We start from the raw sequence: 21,881 nt of genomic DNA on the forward strand, positions 1-21,881 counted from the left end.
TTTTCTGCAGTTTTGGATGAAACCTGTCAGCTCATCGAGCTTTCAAATGTTTTGAAGAAGTGTCACACACTCAACTGTTTTTTAACTAAGAATAGTGAAATATGTATTTGATTTGAATGCCTGAAAGTTTTCTGTCTTCAGTATAACTTTGAAAAATAGGACTCTGAGATTCAAAACCATTAGGACACTGGAGCATAATGCACTGCTTTATAATCCATTGCTCATACAGCATTTCTGTTGCCATTTGTTGTCTGTGTGTTTTAATAAAATTCTGGCTAATCACAGCTAACCTTGAATTCAATTATTTGAGGTGTTTGGAAACAAGATGATTATCCCTTCCTTGGATGGGGACCTGTTCCAGTGGGACCGGGATCGGGAGAGCATGGAAGCCGTTCCTTTCACCGTCGAGTCTCTTCTTGAGTCATCCTACAAATTCGGAGAGGACGTTGTCTTAGTTGGGGGAAAGTCTTTGACCACCTATGGGCTGAGCTCCTATTCAGGGAAGGTAAGAGCCTGAAAAGGTGTTTTGTGTCTGTGGCTGAGCTCTGCCTTGCAAACAGGTGACTCCTGAGGTTTAAACTGTGGTGCAGCTCAGGGCACAAAAGGGCAGAACCTGAACTTTCATGGGCTGCAGAAGGTGGCATGGCACTGCAGTCTCCTCCTGCCTGGGAGCTCCTGCTCTGCCTCCTGTGCTGGCTTTAACCCTTGTCTCACCATTTGCTAACCCAGCACAGCACTGTTCACTTTTTACTGGATTAGTTTTGTGTTGGCTTAGCTGTAGGAGATCAGGGAGTGCCAGAGCCAGCACCAGGGAATGGACAGCAGGTTTGTCACCAGAGCATAGTGAGAGGATAAGAGGGATGACCCCTTTCTGTGGGAGGAGTTCAGCTTTATCATCTTGCTCTGCATGAAGCAGACTTTGCAGTTCAGCTCACTGTGTATCAATTAATGCTTTTGGTGACACCTTTTTTACAAATGATTTCAGATTTTTCAAATATCAAGAGAAAAAAATTCAACATGTACAAAACTCGAGGACTTTTAGTTGTTGTCAGTGTGTTTACTATCAGAAGAAGTTCTTATATTTTAAAGTTGTATTTAAAAGTTAAGTTAAATGTCAGATGTCACTGAAGTGCTTGTAGATATTTTGTGTAGTGAAGAACAGACATTTGGTGTTTCAGAAACATTGCATTTTAAAACAAGTTGAAAAATAGATTCAGTTAAAAAAATTTAGAGTTCCTGGTGTTTTTTTTCAACAAAATCAGGGTGGATTGTTTGTTTTTTTTCATTTTCATGATGCATTTTAATGTGAAACACTTCCATGGTGTGGTGTGGAATTATCACTAATGATAAAGAGCACAGAACCAAATCAGAGTTCATTAATTCCTTTTTGATTTCCTCCCTGGTAGCAGAGGACTCTGTGCACCAACAGGCTCCTTCTCCTCCTTCCTCTTCAGAGGAAGAAGTTTCCATTTCTGTTTTAATTCCTGGCTTATGTTGACAGTAGCAAAGCTGCCTCTTAGAGGAAATAATTCCTGACTCTTGCTTCCTAAGAGTTTGGGCAGTTTCATCTCTCTGGCATTGCCCATATAATGCAAATTCTGTTTGAGATTGGAACTGTTGGAAACTGTTTGACTGTGAGAGTTCATTAAGGTTTTCTTTTCCTTTTAATAGCTGACAAGGCAAAGGGAGGAGGCTTAGTGGTATTTTATTGAAGTCAGTGGTACTTCATTCGAAGCCAATAGAGTTTATGCTGAAACAAATATGACATGAAAGCGGAATTATGCTGTGGGTCTTGCAAGAATGTTCTTTTGATGTCCACAGCAATAGTGAGAAAAGAGAGAGCTCACATTTCTTTGTGTTAGAAGTACATTCAAAATATAGTCAAATGGTACTCAAAATACCACAGCCTGTAAACTTTCTAGAACCCTTTGAAAGTTTCTTTCTGAAAAGCCGTTATCTCTTAAACCAGGCTTTCCAACATCCCCCCCAGTCAAACATCTAAAGTCATGGAATTCCAGCCAAGAACAGGCTGTAAGCATTGTTAGCTTTGAATGCCGCTGTTGATGGTCTTTGTTTTGAAGTCACACCCGTGAGCCTGCCTTGTCCCTCAGGTGAAGTACATCTGCTCAGCCGTGGGCTGCCGCCGCTGGGACGACGAGGACACGGAGCAGGAGGAGACGCTGCTGCTGCACCGCACCCAGAAAACCGTGCGGGCTGTGGGGCCGCGCAGTGGCAATGAAAAGTGAGTGACAGCTGCTCCCGTAGAGACGGTGAGACACAAAAGGAAGGATCAGATCGCAGCTGCTTCCCTGGTCCTTGCTCGCCTTGGAAGGGTTGTCACTGCTCTGCTGCGCAAGGCAAATGTCGCTATTTAAGTCGTTCTTTAATTTATGTTGTTCATCCCATAATGTAGGTGGTCTGTTCTTTCTCAGCTGTAGAAACTGGCTCAATCTGTGATTTTTTTTTTCTAACATTGTCACATTGAAGTTTTAATGCATCAAGATTTCTGTAAAATTACGGACATGTATTTTCTGGGGGAAAAAAACACCAAACCCACTTCATAAAATACCGACTTAAAAAGCGGGTTCTGTACATAGATACAATTAACTGCCCAGCAACATAGTGGAGAACCAGTCATTCCCTGTTCCCCTGCTCCCTCTTCTGTTGGCAGCAGGGTGTGACAGGATGTGAAATTGTAGCCTATCAGAGAGAGGCTAATGAGAATTCAGGAGATTACCAGATCAGATGTCTGAGAGGATAAATCTTGGTTTCTGCATTTCTTGAAGACAGATATTAGCCAAGAAAGATTTGTCAAAACCATAGTATTTAGTCATGTGTCCCAGAATCCTCCTGTCTTTGTGGTGAGAGGCAGAGGTGCTTTCCTGGTGACAGGAAATGGGAGGAAACATCTGGTGTTTTAACTCAGAGAAAGAAACATCTTTAATAAATCAACCAGGTATATAAAATATACTAAACTTTTACCATAAGGATGTAAATTCTTTAAAGAGCCACTTTGGGCTCCTGGTGGTTTCCAGACTGATAAGAAGCTTTAGGTACCTAAATATACTGTTCAAGGAATATTTACTCCTTCATGCTATCCAAATATGCCATGCTTTCCCCATCTGTATCTTTGTATGTTTACAAGAATTGAAGAGTTTTTTGCTGTGCAAGAAAACTGTTCTCCTTACACATTTCATTGCACATTTGTCTTTTTTTTTTTAATGTTAACCTATGGCACATGAGCAATCCTGGTTTCATGAAGTACCTGTCAGGGGGTGTGTTTTAGGTTGGATGTGGGGTTAAACAAAAAAAGCATTGTCCCTTTCTCAGTTTGAAAAATCTTACATCTCCAGTTAAATCCACTTTATTAGTGAAGGGAAAAACAGCTTGTTAGAGTCCTGCTTCCTAACAGCTTTGTACTTTCTGCTTTCCATCAGCTACAGAATGTTTTCTTACTAAGCAGACCCAGCTCTAGTATTTGATGTAGTATTTTAATTTCCCCCTTCATGCACTAAACCTTTCATGCCATTGGTCCTACTTTACCAGCTTTTTTCTTGGTTCACTCATCATGTTGGACAGCATTTCTCAGCTTGTCTGATTTGTGTTCTGGATTAGCACTCCCCTCCTGGTACAGTTTGGTTCATTTGACAGTCTGAGAGTTTACTGTGAAAATATGGGCCAAATATAGGTAATTCAGTTTAGAAATCTCCTCCCAAGAGGACTTGGGACTTCCTTGGAATATAAAAGCTGTTTCTACAAAGGTTTTCTCTTTTTCTTTGAGGTGGAATTTCAGTGTTGGTCACTTTGAGCTGCGCTATGTCCCAGATATTGAAACCAGAGCAGGATACATTGAGAGCAATTTTAAATCATCTCTGAACAAAGAAGAAACAAAACTTATTTCAGATGTGGATGAGCAGGAAGCTATGATGAAAGACACAGTGATAAAGGTCTCTGTGGCTGACTGGAAGGTGATGGCTTTTAACAGACGAGGAGGACATCTGGAATGGGAATACCAGGTAGGGGAAGGAATATTAAATATCACAAAAATAGATGTTTTGAAGATATCTTTCATCTTTGGTTTCAGGCACTGTCTTTGTAAAGGAGCACACATCTGCTTGTAATTTTTTAACTGAAGTTCTGACTTTGAGTTGCTGCATCTGTTAAAAAATTTAAACAAGAAATTTAAGCACTTTGTTTTTTCTTATTCTTATTTAATAACTCATTAATACAACATTAATTTTCCAATTATCTCTCTCTCCCTCAGTTTTGCACTCCAATTGCTTCTGCATGGCTGCTTAAGGATGGCAAAGTAATTCCTATCAGTCTGTTTGATGACACGAGTTATACAGCAAATAATGAGGTACTGGAAGATGAAGAAGATCTTGTGGAAGCTGCCAGAGGGGCCACAGAATCCAGTGTCTATTTGGGTGAGACACCAGCTGCAGCATTTTCTGTAGTAAACATTACTAATTTCTCTGTTGAGGTTGTAGTAAAGCAAATCTTTTTGTACTGGTAAATTTGAAACCCATGAATCTTTTCCATTTTAATTCTGAAATGTTCATTGCTTTGTAGTTTCAGTACATTGGAGATGACTAAAAGTCTTGAAACTTTAGAAGACAGGTTGACAGCTAACAAAGCAGCCTTATTGCCCATTAATTTGTACACTGATTGCAGTAACTTATGGTGAAGAAAAATTCATATAAAATTTTGCATGGCTTAGTTTTCATCCAGCTGTCAGGATTCATTGGATGTGGTTTGTGACAATTTGAAATAGAAGTCCTCCTCAGCTGTGTGTCTCTGGGAGATAAATGTGCTTTAGTTTTCCAAGACTTGGTTTGCCCTAGCCTTTTTCTCTGTCTTTGCACCTTGTATCTTTCCAGTTAATGGTTAGAATAACAGATAAACAATAATACTAGGAAGAAACCAGTTTGTTCCAGCCTTCCTGGTAATGCTGTGTTGTGCAGCATTAACAAGGGTAGGAAGTTTGAGTGAGGTCTTACTTCTGCAAATCCCAAATTCCTTTATAGCTCTTAAAAATTGCTGGCCCTTTCCTGTAGCACCAGCTTTCCAACAGTAAAAATGAGATGTCCTGAACCCTTGCTTTCCTAGAACAAAGGGAAGATATTACTTGAATTTTTTCCAGCCTAACAATCAGAGGCAGTATCTCAGGTTCTCAGAATATGAAGGAATATTTTCAGAAATGTTTTTATCCATGTATTTTGACTAGGCAGTTTTATTCCAGGAGTGAAGAGAACCAAATCTAAAGACTAATACACTTCCTTGCTTCCTTAGGTATGTTCAGGGGCCAGTTGTATCTTCAATCATCAGTCAGAATTTCTAAGAAATTCCCAAGCAGCCCAAAGGCTCTGGAATCCAGGAATGATAATGCAATTATTCCTCTTCCCAAAATCAAATGGAAACCTTTAATCCGTAAGTAACCATGCAGAGTTTCATTTATTACCTTAGCTCAGAAAAGACAGGATATCTTTCTGATTTCCAGTCTGTCTCAAACTAGTCTGATGTTTCCAGCTGTAAAATACTTCAGGAATATCTCTGTGCTTTATTAATTGTTTATTTTTTTCTAATGAGATGTTTAAAATCTGTTTTCTTATACTACAAATTTGACAGAGTCTTTGTTAGCAATGAAATGTTGGATCTTCTTAATCAAATGGTTCAATAAAAAGAGGAAGAAGTTTCTTGCAGTGATGTGAATTTGAGTGAATTGACTTGGCAAAAGGGAGAATTGTTAAGTAGCTGTTACCTTAAAGTATCTTTCTTAATGTTTCCTTTGATGGAATTTACTTCTCATGGCCTGATTCAAGAGGCATTTTGTAAGATTATGCAATTGAAGTTCTCCTTAAATTAATATGAGAACAGAATTTTACAAGCAATTGACATTTTATATACTCTGCAGAATAAGCAGTCTGTAGTTGAAATAAAGCTCAGAAAATCTTGTCTTTTCAATACTTAGATTCTCCTTCCAGGACTCCAGTGTTGGTGGGCTCTGATGAGTTCGATAAGTGTCTCAGCAATGACAAGTATTCTCATGAGGAATACAGCAATGGAGCACTGTCAGTTCTGCAGTACCCATATGGTAGGTGAAGTTCCACACTTTCAAGTGTTATAAATTAGGTTTTATTGTCTGTCAATTTCAATAAATGACCATTTGTTTGACCTTAATGGTGTGTATTTTTAAAAATATTTAATGAACTAGGATATTATTGCCCAGATTGTGATGTAGGTACAATTAGTGCCACATAAAACACAACAAAATGCCAGGAGTTGCTACTGAAGAGCTGTTGTTGTGCTGCTGTTACCACTGAGAGTTGTTTGGAGTGGAAAATCTTGGGAATTCCTTTTTTCAGAATTCACTAACAGTGCTGGAGACTCAGGATGATTATCACAAGTTTTCCATATGGAAGAAATTCTGGTTTAAAGATAGGGAGACCTAGTTGCTGTCCACAACCTTAATTAACTGAATTTGCTTATGTGCCATTTAAAATCATGGGGCATGGAAATAAAAACACCCCATGTCTGTTGACAAGACCTGTAGAGAAGCCAGAGTTGTTTTGGAGCTACCTGCAAGTAAATCTGTGTTCTCCTTGTGTGTTTTATACACAGATAATGGTTATTACTTACCCTACTACAAGAGGGAGAGGAATAAACGTAGCAACCAGATCACGGTTAGATTTTTTGATGACACAAATTACAAGAATATTCGCAAAAAGGATCCTGTTCTCCTGCTTCACTGGTGGAAGGAAATTGTTGGCACCATTGTGTTTTGTATCGTGGCCACAACCTTCATTGTGCGCAAGCTCTTCCATCCCCACCCTTACAGCAGAGTAAGTATTTTTTTTTTTCCCTGAATCCCAAATACTGAAGGAATTATTTCAGCTGTTTCTTTCAGTTTGGACTTGTAATGAGTAATATTAATAAGTTAATCACTAATGAGATAACAAAATGAAAAGCCTGAATTTATTGTTTAATCTGTGTGTGAAGGCTGCCAGCTGCCACATACAATTTGCTTAACTGCTTCAGCAAGCAGATTAGACTGCTGCTGACGTGTCTGGAGATACTTATTTAATGCCATATCTAGGGGACAAACCAGTCTCAGGCACTCAAGGAGTTGATTTTGTTTGTTTGTTTGTTTTGTTCTTGTTTTGGAAATCCTTGTTAGCTGCGGAAGGAGTCTGAAACACAGTGTCAGACTGATTGTAAGTATGAGCCCACTTGTGGAGACATTAAAGACAACAGCTGGAGTGATGCCAAGAACTCTGGATATGTGTCAAGGTGAGGTCTGTTCAACACAACATAAGCAGGGTGTTTAATCAGTGTGGCTGCTAATATGATCTGGAGATAGAAAGAGTAGGTGTTCACCTGTTCTTACCTAGGAACTCCCAGTCCTGACTTTGCAGGATAATCAGCAACTGGAACAAAGCACTCTGTGACCCCATTACTCATGAGACATTGCAGTTATGATTAGTCTCAGAAATTCCAGAGAGTCAACAGGTGACATGTGATCAGAAGTGTTTCTCTCATACTCCTTGTTGATAGGAAAAATGAGAGATTGATCCTTGTAGGTCTTAATCAGTGTTTACTCCATCTGTTCCTGTGTTTATGGTGTAAGGCAGAGAAAGGCAGTTGCAGATGGAAGCAGATGATATTTTTTTATACTCTGCAGAATAAGCAGTATATATTTGAAATAAAACCTTTAGTTGTTTTACAAAGGAGTTGATTAAGATAAAAGGCTTAATAGGAGCATGTCATTATGCTCCAGAGTAAAAGTGACCATTTCCTGTACATTGGTAACTCAAAATAAAAACTGGAGTGTTTAAAATAAGGAAAAGTAAGAAAAAAAATAATATTTAAGAACAGTGATGTTTTGGATGCAATGTTTAGAAGGATTAGTTGCAGAAACAGTTGTTTGGGGTAGGGTTAAAGGCAAATAATGATTTAGGAAATAGTCAGCTATAGAAATGTGGGTGTATACTCAGGATCCAGTAGGCATGCAACCTTGTATTCTGAAAATCCTCTTCAGTTTGTCCATTGCATGCAGAATGGATCCTGCTGGCCTGTGATAAATATATATCTAGCACCTGTCCATTTCACAGATAGAGAATTGTTCACAGTGAGTGAGCAGGGAAAAATAAGAAATTCTGCTAGTCTTCCAGTATGTTTTGCCTGTACAGAACTACTTCAGTCATGGTCATAAATGATTTAATTTTTCTATCTGTACTAATGCATTTTTCTCCACTGTCCTCCTTCCCTTCTTCTGTCCCTTCCTCACACCCCTCTGTTCCCAGATACCTGACAGATTTTGAACCAATTCAGTGTCTGGGTCGTGGAGGTTTTGGAGTGGTTTTTGAAGCCAGAAATAAAGTAGATGACTGCAACTATGCCATCAAGAGGATCCGATTGCCCAACAGGTAATGAATGGGTTTGGTGGGACACAGAATAATGAATGAATGCTGGGATCCCATCCTACACAGAACCATCTGCTCCTGAACTGATTTCCCAGATTAAGATGAATGACATGCTTTTTACTGGGGGGCTGTCTTAGTTTTGGCACAGAGAATTTGGCATATGCAATCCCAGCAGAGGTGACCTGCTTGGCTATAACACTTGCAGAGCAGATCTCTTTGTGAGGATGCTGCTGCTCCATGGGGATTTCCTTGATGAATGGAGCCTTTGCTAACAGGACCAGTTATTGTAGTGCTCTTAATGTGCTTTTCTCCTTCCTCTCCTTACCTTTCCTACTTCACCTCCTCTTTCTTTTCTCTCTCCCTCACCTACTTTTTTGATTCCATTTGCCCATTTGTTTCATTTTCTGGTCCCACAACCCCCACCTTTTCTCTCAGTCATAGGTGGTCAAGCCATGCTGAATAATCCTACCCAGAGCTTGCAGCACTTCCTTTTAGTGGGAGATGGGAGACACTGCTTCTGGAAATCTCAAGTTAGAACAGCAAGAGGGAGGGGGTAAAGCTATGAAATCTAGAATTACTATTTTTTTTAATGTGGTAAATAAGCATGACTGTTTTAAGATTAAAGGTTTTGTTCAGAGATTGAAGGTAGCCTAAATTCTTCTTTTCCAAGCATATTCAAAGCTATTAAATAAAACCATCAGATTTTATTTGATCCAGTTACAGTCTCATGAAGAGAAATAAATTTCTTTAGTAAGACAGGAGGCTGCCTGCTTTCCTGTCCACAGAACATAGTCCTTATGCAACCACCTTACCTATTGCCAATTAAAAAACTAATACTAAGGTATTGCTGTATGTCTTTTGTGTCAGTGTCTTCTACATCCCAGTACAATATTGCTGTTCAAAATACTTTTTTCTATCCTTGAGAACAGTTGAGAGGAAGATGAACTTTTTCTTCTTGTTTTTGCTACCTAATTATGTGAAAAGTGAAGACTAAATATTGAGCCATTATGAGCACATTCTGCTCCTCCACACTTCTAATCTAAAAGAGTTACTCTGGGGAATTTAAGATGTGCTTTTGTTTTGATGTGAAAGGCAATGCTACTGGCCTGGTGTATGCTGGGGCAGCTTTGATTAAATTGCTTTGCAGATACTTTTGTGCTGTGCTGTTGCTTTTTGTGAGAGTGTCTCTTTCTCTGCTCACCCCAAACTGCAGGGAGCTGGCTCGTGAGAAGGTGATGAGGGAAGTCAAGGCTCTGGCTAAGCTGGAGCACCCAGGGATTGTTCGCTATTTCAACGCCTGGCTGGAAGCCCCCCCTGAGAGGTGGCAGGAAAAGATGGATGAGCAGTGGTTAAAAGATGAAAGGTAACTCATGGGGCTCTTTTTAACCATTGCATTGGAGATTGTATGTCAAGAGAACTAGAGAAGTGGTAGAGGATCCAGGAAGATGGAGAGACTATCTAGGACAGAGATAACTTAACTTAGCCTGCCAACTTTTCAATGGAACAGGTAAAAATAAATAATTTTTGAAGAAAACTCTTGATTGATGGGTCCTTTCTTGTATTAAGGTCCTTCTTTCAGCTTGGGAAACATCACATGGTTCTTAACTGAACTTGTGTAATCAAATCTTGATGTGATTGGAAGGTTGGAGCATTGCTGCTGTGATTCAGTTTCATCATTCAGTTTGGCATCTGTGCCTTCTTTGTTCCTTTCTGCTGCTTTCTTCCTCTTCACTGTCTGGAGTTAGATGGACCTGATACAGTACTCTAAGAATTCAGTGAATTTATTTCAGCAGAAATACATGAGGGATAATCAGACTGACAATTTGTGAAGCTTGGTAGAAGTAGGTTAAAAATGGAAAATTAGATAGAGGAGTTAGAGAATATGAAGAAAGATGAAAAAGTGGGTGTATGTTGGCATTTATAGAATGAGGCCTAATACAAGATTACTGGTGGTTTGATAATGACATCTTAACATGCCTCACAATTTTTAGAATATAGCAACCTTTATATTTCAGGCATGAAATTAACATTTCACAGCTGTAATTCTTCCAAGGCACTTTAAATAGTCCTTGCAGTGTGTGTTCCAAAGGGCTGAATTTTTTCAAGCTGAAGATAAGCCTGATTGCACATTAGGAATCCAGGCAGTAGAGCTTGTTAAATGTCCCTTTATCAACACTTTTGTCTCAATGAGCAAATATTATCCTTGCTAAGACACAGATGCTAAATCCTGGTTATTAGTGATTCCTACACTTGGTAGTCATTCCTTGTTGCACTATGACCCAGATGTCAGGGGTAGCTGTTGTTAAAATCTGGGCTTTTGGAAGCACATTTCTAGTGGAATGGTTGGAATCTACTACAATTTCTCTAGTGTTGATCTCTCACCCTGTCTTCCAGCACTGATTGGCCACTCAGTTCTCCCAGCCCAATGGATGTCCCATCATTTAAGATCACAACAGAGCCATTTTCAGCAAAGGAAAACATTGAAGTTACTGCAACTTCAGCAGAGAGAGTGAGGTCCGTGGGGATACCCTGTGGTCAGTCAGATTCATCTGGAAGCCTGTTTTCCCCTCTGGAATTTTCTGACACAGACAACAGGGACTTGCAGCACTCAGAAGATCCACTGTTAAACCTTCAGGACAGTGTCCTTACAGGCTGTGATGTAGAAGACAGTACTATCAACAGTAATGAGCTGGGTCACTCCTTGGAAATTTGTTCTTCAGCTGTTCCTGTTGTACATCTGAAGGAAGGGACCTCCTCCTCTATTGTGTTTGAGGATTCTGGCTGTGGAAACGCCTCTAGTAAGGAAGATAAAGTTGATGTTTCACATAATGAGAGTCCTCCTGAGGATAAAGGGAAGAGTACAAAGGAATCTGATAACAAGAAATCTGCTTCAGGAAGTCCCCTCTCTGTTTCTCCTCCAAGGCCAACAAGTTTAAGCCTGGACCTTTCTAAAAACACTGCAGAAAAAGTCAAACCCACCTCTCCAAAGGTGTATCTGTACATCCAGATGCAGCTCTGCAGGAAAGAGAACCTTAAAGACTGGATGAGCAGAAGATGCACCATAGAGGAGAGGGAAAGGACAGAGTGTCTGCAGATCTTTCTGCAGATTGCTGAAGCTGTTGAGTTTCTGCATAGCAAAGGATTAATGCACAGGGATCTCAAGGTTCGTATCCATAGGCTGCTATATGTGGGAGGAATGTGGCACTGGAGACAAAGCCTGCCAAAATAGCTGACTCCTCTCAGTGACCTCAGTATGGGTGTTAAAAAAGCTGAATTAATGTCTGTACAATAATCTGGAGGTGCAGTGCTCCAGGACATAAACATTCATCACTTGTCACTGCAATTAAAGCCTTTCTTACAGCAAGACTTCTTGTACCTGGCACAGATAAGTGGCATTTGTCCTATGGTATTTTTAATTCATGTTCTTTGTAGGGTTATTTAGTGCTGAGCTGTGTGACAAAGCTATTTTGGATTCTGTTTTACTATTTGAAGTGAAGCAGATAATTGGCAGTGTGGAGCTTGCAGTTGGACTTGATCTTAAAAGTCTTTTCCAATCTAGATAATTCTGTGATTCTAATTCAGGTATTTTCCTTCTTTCTATAGCAATACAGCCTGGAAGGAGCAGTGTTACTCTTGGTTAGAGAAAGTAAAAATTAGGTATTACTGCTCTAGGATTGAAATACAAACTAGAGCAGAACTGTGTGCCAATGCCAGCAATCACAATGAAGCTTGTTTTTTTTTTTTTTTTTGTTTTGTGGGTTTTTTTGTTTGTTTTTTTTTTTATGTCTCACAGCATCCAGAGAATGAGGACTGGAAAAGGTGTTTTGTATCTCTGGTGTTCAGTGTAACTGAAGTCAGGAGTAACTTGTACCTTTTCTTTCATTTTGCTCATGAGCTTTCTATGCTAGTACCCAATTTTGCTGCAACTTAAAGCACTGGAAGTGTCAGTCTGTGTTACCAAGTAAACAAATTTAATTGACGAGTCCAGCTGTAGTTAGTTTTATTAGGCCAAGCTCTGAGAAGTGGATCCCTTTTGCCAAATGTGGACAGTTCTGTTTCTCTTTGCTTGTTTGAGGTGGCATTAATTAATACCCTACTTCAGTGGAGTAATTACTGAAATTGTGGCTTCTTAGAGGGTAATTTGGTGCAGAAGCAAAAGCTAAAAAATGCCATCTCAGATGTGCTAGTAAAAGGAGGTTCACATTCAATAATCCTCAAGTGATATGTCAGAGTTAGAAAAACTCGTGAGCCCTTCCAAGTATTTTCTTTTCCCATCAGCATTAGGCAATTACCTTGAACCAGTTATCTGACAAATCTTTAGTGCTTGAGAAACTGACCATGAAAGTCATTAAATCTCTATACTAGTATGTTGCTAGACATGTTAATTAATAACCTTTCTTAACAATACTGTCAGTTGTAGCCCTCTGCAGTCTTCACTGAGCTCACTGTTCAGTAAACCTTATGAAGATCTTTACTTCAAACTGTATTAGTCTTAATTAGCAGGTGTGGAGTGTTTTGTTGGAACATCTTAAAAGTTCAGTGCTGGCAGGAGTTTGAACAGGAGACTTAATTTTGTTTACTTGGTATAACCAACTTGGAAACAGTCTCCCTGGATGGAAAACTTCCTCCTTCAGGATACTTTCTATACTTATATAGCTGTTATTCTTGGATCCCAAAGCTTATTTGTCTGTTATGTGTTAATTTGGTCAAAACAACAGCCAGTTTATTTAATTATTTTCTATACTTTTCAGAAGCTCCTAGGAAGAGATCTCACCTTATTTTGAATTTGTCCAAGAGATTGGTCATGCAGCCCTGAGTTGGTGCCAGCACTAACAAGTGAATAACCTGCAGAGTTGCTCTGGTTTGGCTACAGGCAGAGCTCAGTCATAGCAGAGGCCAGTTCTTGCTCACACTGACACCAACAAAAGCTGGTAGATTTGTGTGAAAATAAATTCCTATGTGGGTATATTAAAAGATCCAAGAAGTAATCTAAATATTTAAATTAACAGTGCATATTAAAAATACACTAATTAGGCTCCTGCTAATCAGAGATACTGTAATGACAAGATGGCAGGAATTTATGTGGGTAAGCAAAGAGGTCAGAGTTCAAATTCTTTTGAAGAAAATGAAGGGCAGAAACAGAAGTCTGTCTGTCAAGTGAATTTACTGTTATTCCTAGGATAAGCTGTTGGTCATGCTTGGCAGCTCAAAAGAAATTATCAGTTTCACAGAACTGCAAGAACAGTCTTGGATACGTTTTGCATCATTAATTGAATTAAATAGAGTATTCCAGATGTGTGAGAAGCTTAATCATGTTTGTGAAAAAATGAGAATTCTTATTCTGACTGAAGAATAGAGAGAAATTTCTTTGTGCAGGTGGCAAGATAAATAAACTAGAGGATGGTTATATTTGATTGTACTCTTCTGATGATTTAAATCAAAGCTGTGTTCTTCTGCCTTAGGCTTTTTCTTCTCCAAAATGTGATCTTGATGGTTTATTTTTGCTGGTATTTTGTAATAGCAGAGTCCTTTCCCTTTATTTGTAGAATAAAGTGCCAGCCTGTTCAGAGACAGTCTGTGTCCAGCCAGAAAAGTACTGAAATAAACTTCCTGTTATGACAAGTTTTTCCCCAGGAAGCAAGACAAATCCTGACTTGTATGCTTGTTGGAAGAGAATGGAGATCAAGGCAATGGGATACAAACTCCTAATGGAGATGTTTGTTCCTTGAGCATTAAAATTCTGATATCAAGACTTTTGACCATGTGGGTGTGCACTGAGGAGTGGGTGCTCTGTAAATGCTTCAACCAGAGCCTGGAGATGCTGTGGGTTTACAAGGCAGTGGCTTTTGTGCCAAAGGGCTGGGTGTTCATGGCAGGGAAATACAGTGGGAGATAACACCTAGCTCAGAAGGCAGTTTCTGTCTTGTTTCTCATGCACACAGTGGTTTGTCTTTAACTGAGGAAGTCAGATGGACTTTGAAATAGGTCAGCTTTGTAGTCTTTTATCTTGTGGGGAAATGCTGCCTTCTGTGTGTCTGCCTGCTCCTGTTGCAGGGCTTATGTCAGCAAAGACCATGTTCTCCCAGCCTGAGGGAGCCCTGAGAGGAGCTTGCCCAGCACCACCTGCCTCTTCACAGCTTGGCCCTGTACATCCTGCTGCTTCCTTCCCCTTGCAGGATCAGTCTGTTCCTCCCCCAGAACTCTGTGTCTGTTTTTGTAACCCAGCTGGAATGGTTGTATTTCAGGGAATAATGATTCTTTTGGTGGGTGCTTTTCTATCTAGGAAGCAAATTTATGGAAAACCTGTCTGGGATGTGCACCACTGGCCAAGGGACATCTCTGTTCCAGTGTCTTTTATCAGTAGGTTAAACCAAGGATGGTGGTGTGTGGCAAACAAGCTAAAGGAGAGTTAAGCCAGATCATTACTGTTGCTGCCTTTATGAATTGCAAAGTTCTTAAGCTTCTATGAAAAATAAACTTTTAATTCTATTATGCAAACAGCTGTTCCCACATTAACCTGCACACTTACATTGAAAAGCAGACCTTGTTCCCATTGTATCTATAATTTAACACTAAGATGATGTGCTGTGTGCTGGTTAATAATGCAGTAAACGACTTTAGCACTTGGGGATTAAAATACAAAAGCCCAGGAGATGGAAGTGCAGCATGTGGTGTGCAAGTGTCATGTGATGGATGCTGGATAACTTCCCTGTGCTGTTCCCAGCAGTGTTGGCTCTGTGTATGTTCCTCAGCAGACCTGTGTGCTGCTGGTAAACCTCTGCTGAGTGACAAGAAATGAGCAGTCTGAGTTTCAGGAAGACACAGTGGTTAATGCAGGAGTAATTCCTTTTTCCTGAATAGTTAAAATTCTTAACTGCTTTCCTTCAGCAGTTCAGTGACTGTTTTTAACCCTGACAGCTTCTGAGTTAGAATCAAGTGTTGTAACCACTGGAACACAGACACTTGTTTGTTACTTACTTTTTCTTTTCTTTTCACCTTTTTGTTTTCTCAGCCTTCCAATATATTTTTCACAATGGATGACATAGTAAAAGTTGGGGATTTTGGACTGGTGACTGCTATGGACCAAGATGAGGAGGAGGAATCAGTTCTGACCCCAATGCCAGCCTATGCCAGGCACACAGGACAAGTAGGGACCAAACTCTACATGAGCCCAGAACAGGTTTGTGCTCTCTTCACCAAAGCTGTATTTGTCAGTGTCCAGAAGAGCCCTGAATTTCTGGGAGCTCTAAGATCAGGTGTGCCTGGAAACCATTGTAATCAAGTCACTTAAATTCTTTCTCATAAAAATAGAGTTTTGAGCTAAATTGGAATTCCAGAATGAATTTTTTTACATATATATGTATATATTTGCTATAAAAAAAATAGTGGCTGATTATTTAGACTGGATGCATTCATTTTTCTTGCTTTTAATGCAGTATAGGAAGGTAATTGTAAAATACTCCACTTAATTGAGGAAGGACTCTCTTGTGCATGAGGTTTAGTAAGGTGAAGCATTTTGCTTTGCAGCACAGAGTAGCTGAGGATCAGGACCTTGCTCCCTGGTGCTCATTGCTGAAGTTTGCCAACATTCCTGTGCATCAGCTTTCAGCTGTGTACAGGGCTGGTGACTTGCACAGGTGGACTTGCAAGGGTGTTGTTTACTTTGTAGTTTATTGCATCCAGTGAGCAGCTTGATTGCCCTGACCCTGATTTTTCCTTTTTAGATCTGTGGCAACACCTATTCGCACAAGGTGGATATCTTTTCTCTGGGACTGATTCTCTTTGAGCTGCTCTACCCCTTCAGCACACAGATGGAGAGAGTCAAGGTATGTGTGGTGTTATCTTCACTTTGAGCACTTGTTTAAAACAGCTGTTTGCTTGGTGAAATATTGGCAAGAGGTTTCTGTCCTGTTTTCCTTGGAGAAAAGCCTTGCAGCTAGGAGCACAACTTCTTTATCAGCTGTGTACAGACCCCCTGAATCTCTGAAAATAAACTGCAGTCTTCCTAATGTGTGAAGTTGAATTGAGGCTTTAATTTCTTAACAAAGCTCCTCTGTTGTCAAGCCAATAAGAGAAACTATTGAACTATAATATCCAAGAACTCAAGCAACAAATACAATTGAAGCAGCTTTTGACTTTATGCCTACCAGCTTGGTTTTCATTCAAGAATTGGAACCATGCTGTGCATTTTGATTATTTCTTCCTTCATTTGCATCTGCAGTGCTTTTCCACCCAGAGCACTTGGTGAAAAATAGCTGTTCCTTTTCCTATAGTGAGTCTTAGCTGTGAGTCTTGTTCAGCTTCAAGCACAGTTTTCCCATAACTGATGACATTCATTGCACCAGATGTGAATTTGGGATGTTTGATGGTGCATTACAGCTCTTGCTGTTAAAATGTGAGATCCATCCTGCTCAGTAACAAGTTCATGGAGAACAGGGGCTGCAGCCAGAAAGGTCTCTCCTCTCTGACAACCAGTGACCTGTGCAGGAAAGAAAGAGTCATTAAACCTTGTAAATACAAGTTAAATATGCCTGGGGGTGTTACATTCTCAGGTGAAGATGGGAATGGGTTTAGCAGAGAGGTAAGAAACAACTTGAATAGCAGCCTGACCAAGTGCTTCATCTGTTGCACTGGCTTGATTAAAATGCTCTGGCAGTATAGTCTAGAGGAGGAATTAGTGTTAATTTGAACCCCTTGCAGTGAAAACAGTTTCAATTTCTCTAAATCAGTTTTACTGAAACAAAATACCTGGGATGGAGCCGTCCTGGATTCTCAGATCTCTTGCAGCAGTGTTTACAGGCTTTGCCCTTTCAGTTTCTCTCCTAAGAACAGAAACAAAGCAAGTAATGAAACCTAAATTTCACCTAATTCAAATGTTTTACTTCAAGACAGTGTTAAAAGAGTGCCCAGGCTTTCCAGGATTTTCACTGTCATTTCACTCTTCTTGCTGAAAAGAAAACCCTGTCCTTTCATTGCCAGGTTCTGGAGTTTGGCTACTTCAGTAGTTATTTCTGACTTGTTACACTGAGGTTTTCATTGGCATCAGCCAAGCATTAGCACTGCTTGCTGAAGCAAAACATGCTCTGCCTGACCAAGTAACCCAGTAAATTCTAGGAATTTGTGGCAACTGGCTGGAAAAATCCCCAGAGGTGGAGTGTGAGAGCTGCCTCTGTCTCAAGCTGCGAGCAGTGAGTCAGTAACAGTGCAATTTACTTCCAAATGACATGCTGGGAAACACATCACTACAGGCAGACTGAACTGACAGAAAAGAAGAAAAGTTTTCTGAAGCATTTTAATGTCATCAAACTCAGTTTTCTTGAACAGGAGCTTGGCTGTTGCCCATCTTATACTTCCAATGGAGTATTAGGGAAATGAATTTTGATTTAACTTTAGAATTCTTATATTTTGTGGTCAAACTTTGTAAAAGGCAATCCTTCCAAAAAACTGAAGTGCTAAATATTGTGCTTCTGGCTGAACATGGCAAAAACACTCTCACTAGATGGAGCCAGTGGCCTTTGTGTGAAAGAAACACAGAAATACCCAAGACAACTGCTTTCCAAACTGATAAATCTTCTCATTCCTCCTAAATGTTAAACAAAGACTGGTGCTTACATTGGTAATGCAGAGACAATAATTTCATGTGTTTTAATACTGGTGTAGGCCATCTTGGGGGTTATGGATGATGCACAGATTTGTTGATTTTGTTCAGCTAAAGTGAGAAAGTGCAAGCTTATGTATAAAAATTAGAGAGATCATTCTTGTAGCACATTTCTTGTTGTAAGCTCAATACCTAGAGAAACAGCAGCTCACCTGTTCAACTAGGTTGTGATTCTTAACCACTAAAGTAACACTTCAAAACAAAGGGTTATTTTTCCAGCAGGCTGATTTGTTTGAATAATTTGCATATTTTTGAAGGACAGAATAACACTGCTGAAGAATTATATTTCGGAAAATTTACATGTAATTCTTCATGTTTTTACAGACTTTAAGTGATGTTAGAAATCTGAAGTTTCCACCATTGTTCACTCAGAAATATGCACAAGAGGTAGGTACAGCTGATGCTATTCATTAATAATAATGCTTTTTCATTAATAATTGTAATTTTTTTCCTTTGCTTTCCTATTGCTTTGCGGGTAAAAATGGAGAAACCAGGTTGCTTTCATGTTACTAAAATGCATTTCTCTATCCCAGTACTTTTCTACATTTCAAAGCTATAACATTACAATAATGGGCACAATGAACTCCTGTCACAGTTTTCCTCCAGGAATACATTTTTACCTGACTTCCCTTTGTCACTTGCAGTCATTCATTTCACATACATCCTGTCATAATTTCCTGCAACAAACCCATATTCCCAAAGAGAAAATGCAGATTTTCAGACAGGTAAAGGAGAGGCTCTGGGCAGCACCATGGCTACATGGAATCCCCTCCAGAACTGGACCTCCCAGGAGGGAAATCACACGAGCAAATTGTGCTGTGTTCTCACTAGCCAGGTCTGTAGAGTGATGTGGTTGCAGGTAAAGAGGAGGTGATGTACAAAACCTCCCCAGTAACAAGCTGAGGTTCTCTCAGGTGTTCAGGGTAGCTTCAGAGCAGTGGCCAAATGACTCCAGCCTTTCCTGCTTTACAGCTGAAGGCTGCCTGGGAGAAGGGACTGTGCTGTGCTCAGCTGGAACAGGGCACTAATTCTGATGAAATCTTAAACAAATATTCAAGCCACTTGTATATTTAAAGGAAAAATTCTCATTTGCCATGAGAAAGATTCAGTTTGGCTAAACATATAAAAATTAATTTAAAAGTTACTTACAAATTATGTGCCATATATTTAATTTTGATTGCAAATAACATGAAGTTTTTTATAACTCTATTAATAATAATCTTGAATCCAGTTTGGATTGCTGAATCATTTTCAATCCGTGACAGTAAAGACACTTTGAGGAATGCACAGTGATACATTTTAAAATATTAGTACACTTCTAACTACTTAGCCAAAGCACTAACACCCAAATACCTCAGCTGAGGGTATTTTCCACTTGTTCTTACAACCACAACTGAAGCCAGAACATGAAATGAGGAAGAGTTATGGATTGGTTCATGTAATATGTGCTGTGTTTTCTTTCAGTACACCATGGTGAAGGACATGCTCTCTCCAAGTCCCACTGAACGACCAGAGGCTGCAGCAATCATAGAAAATCCTGTCTTTGAAGACTTGGAGCTGCCACCCAAACCCGTGCTCAGGCAGAGGTCACGGACAATGAGCTTATCAGGAAATAAACATTCCAGACAACCAAGCAAATAACTATCCTCAGGATCACTTCTTCCACTCAGCAGGTTTCACAGGGATTGTTCAGCAGAAGGATCCTATGATGCAGAATGTTTATCTTGGAAATAGTTTACTTGCTTTTTTTTGCCATGTTTAAGGTATCAGACACATTGGACAGATTTGGGTTCACTTTGACAGCCAAGGAAGCCCAGTAACCAAAACCTTTCACATTCCATTTTCTTTACCTTTGCTCTCCTAAGCGGACGGGTCCAGCTGCTGTGCTTGCCAATGTTGTACTCCATTATCCTTTTCTGGGGGGTTTCTTGGGTTTTTTTGAAGCTTGTAAATGTCAGCTTGCTGGGTGAGTGAGAGATCTGTAACATGTAAATAGAATTAAAATACTGTATTTTTATAGAGCAAATTACAGTCTCTAAGCCTAGTGAGTGTCTATCCGGGTCACTTGCTCTTTGGTGAAATGAAGATGATTTTGAAATGAACTTTGACTCAATTTTTCTCCCTGGTGGGTAAACTGGGAATCTGCACTATTTTTAAAGCAAAAAAGTACCACAGTTGTACATATTGTCACTATCCATAGCCTGTCATTAGAGGAAATCATTTCATATTTCTGCACTACAGTAGATCTTAGGGAATGCATCTTATGTGGATGAAGCTGTAGAGAAGGAAAAAGAGCTTTTTGCCATTAAATGGGGGGTTTTACAGGCAGTGGTTGGAAGAGCCATAGTCAAAATTATGTACAAAATTGTTGTGATTCTGAAAATTTAAACCTAATGAAGTCATACTTGTCGTATGTAATCTTGTAGATTTGTACTTTAAAAAAAAAAATCAACTGGTAGGCATTTGTGTAATCTGCTAATTTAACTGCCTAATGCCATGCTTTTATTTCTCACTGTAAATATGTTAATTTTTATTTATAAAATACAGAATCAATCCATTTGGGTTGGTGGTGTACAGGATGCACTTGCTGTAATTGTTGAGTGCATTGATTATTGTGACTTCTTTCAAGTCTAAATGATTTAATAAACTTTTTTTATTTATAAGACCAAATAGTAGTTGCTTCTGTTGGAAGCCTGCATCCGTGTGTGCTGCAGATGGCAGCCCTGTGCAGTGGGAATAGGATGGGCTCTGCATTCCTGAAACTTCCTTTGCTTTCCTGTCTCACACTGGCCACAGCATGTGTGATGACACAAAACTGAATGTGCTGCTTGGAAGTGAGAGAGGAGCTGGAGAAAGAAGGGAACTGAGCTCTGACCTGGGTGGATTATGGAGAAAATCACTCACCAGAGAGGGGAGAAGGGATAATTCTTATGCTGTTAGAACTGTTCTTGGACAATTTTTCTGTTTTACAGACTTAAATTTGTTAAAGTCTCTGAGATCAGTTTTCTGAAAAGATAGTGGACTCAAATCCTTCTGGAGATTACTGTGGTGTGACACTGTGACCACCAATGAAACCAGCTGACACCCTGCAGCTTTATGATAAGGCACAAGTAGATTACAATGATTGTCTTCCATGTCCTGTTGGATAACTCTCCTAGATACTGGCTTGTCCAGGTGAAACCAGAAAGCTGCAGTGCATATCTAATCAGGAACAGAGCTTGTGTTTAGCTGGGTTAAAGCAGGAGAGTTAAGTGTGCCCTCTTCCCTTGGATGTCCCTGTTTGCATCAGCTACAGCTGCACAGTGAGATGGCCACATGTGGAACATCTGCCTTCCCTGCCAGCACAGTGATTACAGGTGGAGCACAGGAAATTAGGAATAAGGTATTTTTACTTCCAATATATCTGTATGTGAGTGGCTGCCTATTCCAAGGCAGCACTTCAGTACCAGATCTACCATATGTGTTCACACCAGGTGTGTCTGCCTATTCTGGGATGTTACACTTGCCCACCAAAGCATGGACAAGTCTTCTCCTGTGGGGTCCTTGCCCAGCCACAAAAGCATCTGGCCATGCTCAGCTCTGAACTGCCTGGTCAGTCTTTGCTTCTCTAAGCATTGGAGTGCTTTGTCCCTGTCTTTGTTCCTTACTGCTCCAGGGTTTGACAGAGAAAACCTCTTCCCTATTCTGAGGGGTTTTCCTCTGAATGAAACTTTCCTGCCATCTGTTTCATGGAAAAAAACACCCAAGCTGCCATAGCTGGGAACTCAGAGCCCTTCAAAAGGGGCTTTGGCCTGGGGTTC

General features: G+C 39.9%; 1 protein-coding gene across 1 annotated transcript in view; it reads left to right on the top strand.

The window, feature by feature from the left end:
- Positions 1-20,744, top strand: part of EIF2AK3 (eukaryotic translation initiation factor 2 alpha kinase 3) — a 42,227-nt gene extending 21,483 nt beyond the window's left edge. Inside the window, exons 3-17 of the mRNA XM_079306036.1 lie at positions 311-505; positions 2,112-2,242; positions 3,782-4,016; positions 4,265-4,427; positions 5,293-5,430; positions 5,972-6,094; positions 6,622-6,842; positions 7,178-7,290; positions 8,304-8,426; positions 9,637-9,786; positions 10,818-11,586; positions 15,436-15,603; positions 16,148-16,249; positions 18,406-18,468; positions 19,546-20,744. Coding sequence (XP_079162162.1) covers positions 311-505; positions 2,112-2,242; positions 3,782-4,016; positions 4,265-4,427; positions 5,293-5,430; positions 5,972-6,094; positions 6,622-6,842; positions 7,178-7,290; positions 8,304-8,426; positions 9,637-9,786; positions 10,818-11,586; positions 15,436-15,603; positions 16,148-16,249; positions 18,406-18,468; positions 19,546-19,722 — 2,871 coding nt within the window. The 3' untranslated portion in view covers positions 19,723-20,744. The remainder of the gene's footprint in view (positions 1-310; positions 506-2,111; positions 2,243-3,781; positions 4,017-4,264; positions 4,428-5,292; positions 5,431-5,971; positions 6,095-6,621; positions 6,843-7,177; positions 7,291-8,303; positions 8,427-9,636; positions 9,787-10,817; positions 11,587-15,435; positions 15,604-16,147; positions 16,250-18,405; positions 18,469-19,545) is intronic.
- Positions 20,745-21,881: the final 1,137 nt, after the last annotated feature.

Source organism: Erithacus rubecula (genome assembly GCF_903797595.1).
Source record: "Erithacus rubecula genome assembly, chromosome: 5".
In the NCBI taxonomy this organism is placed as follows: domain Eukaryota; kingdom Metazoa; phylum Chordata; class Aves; order Passeriformes; family Muscicapidae; genus Erithacus; species Erithacus rubecula.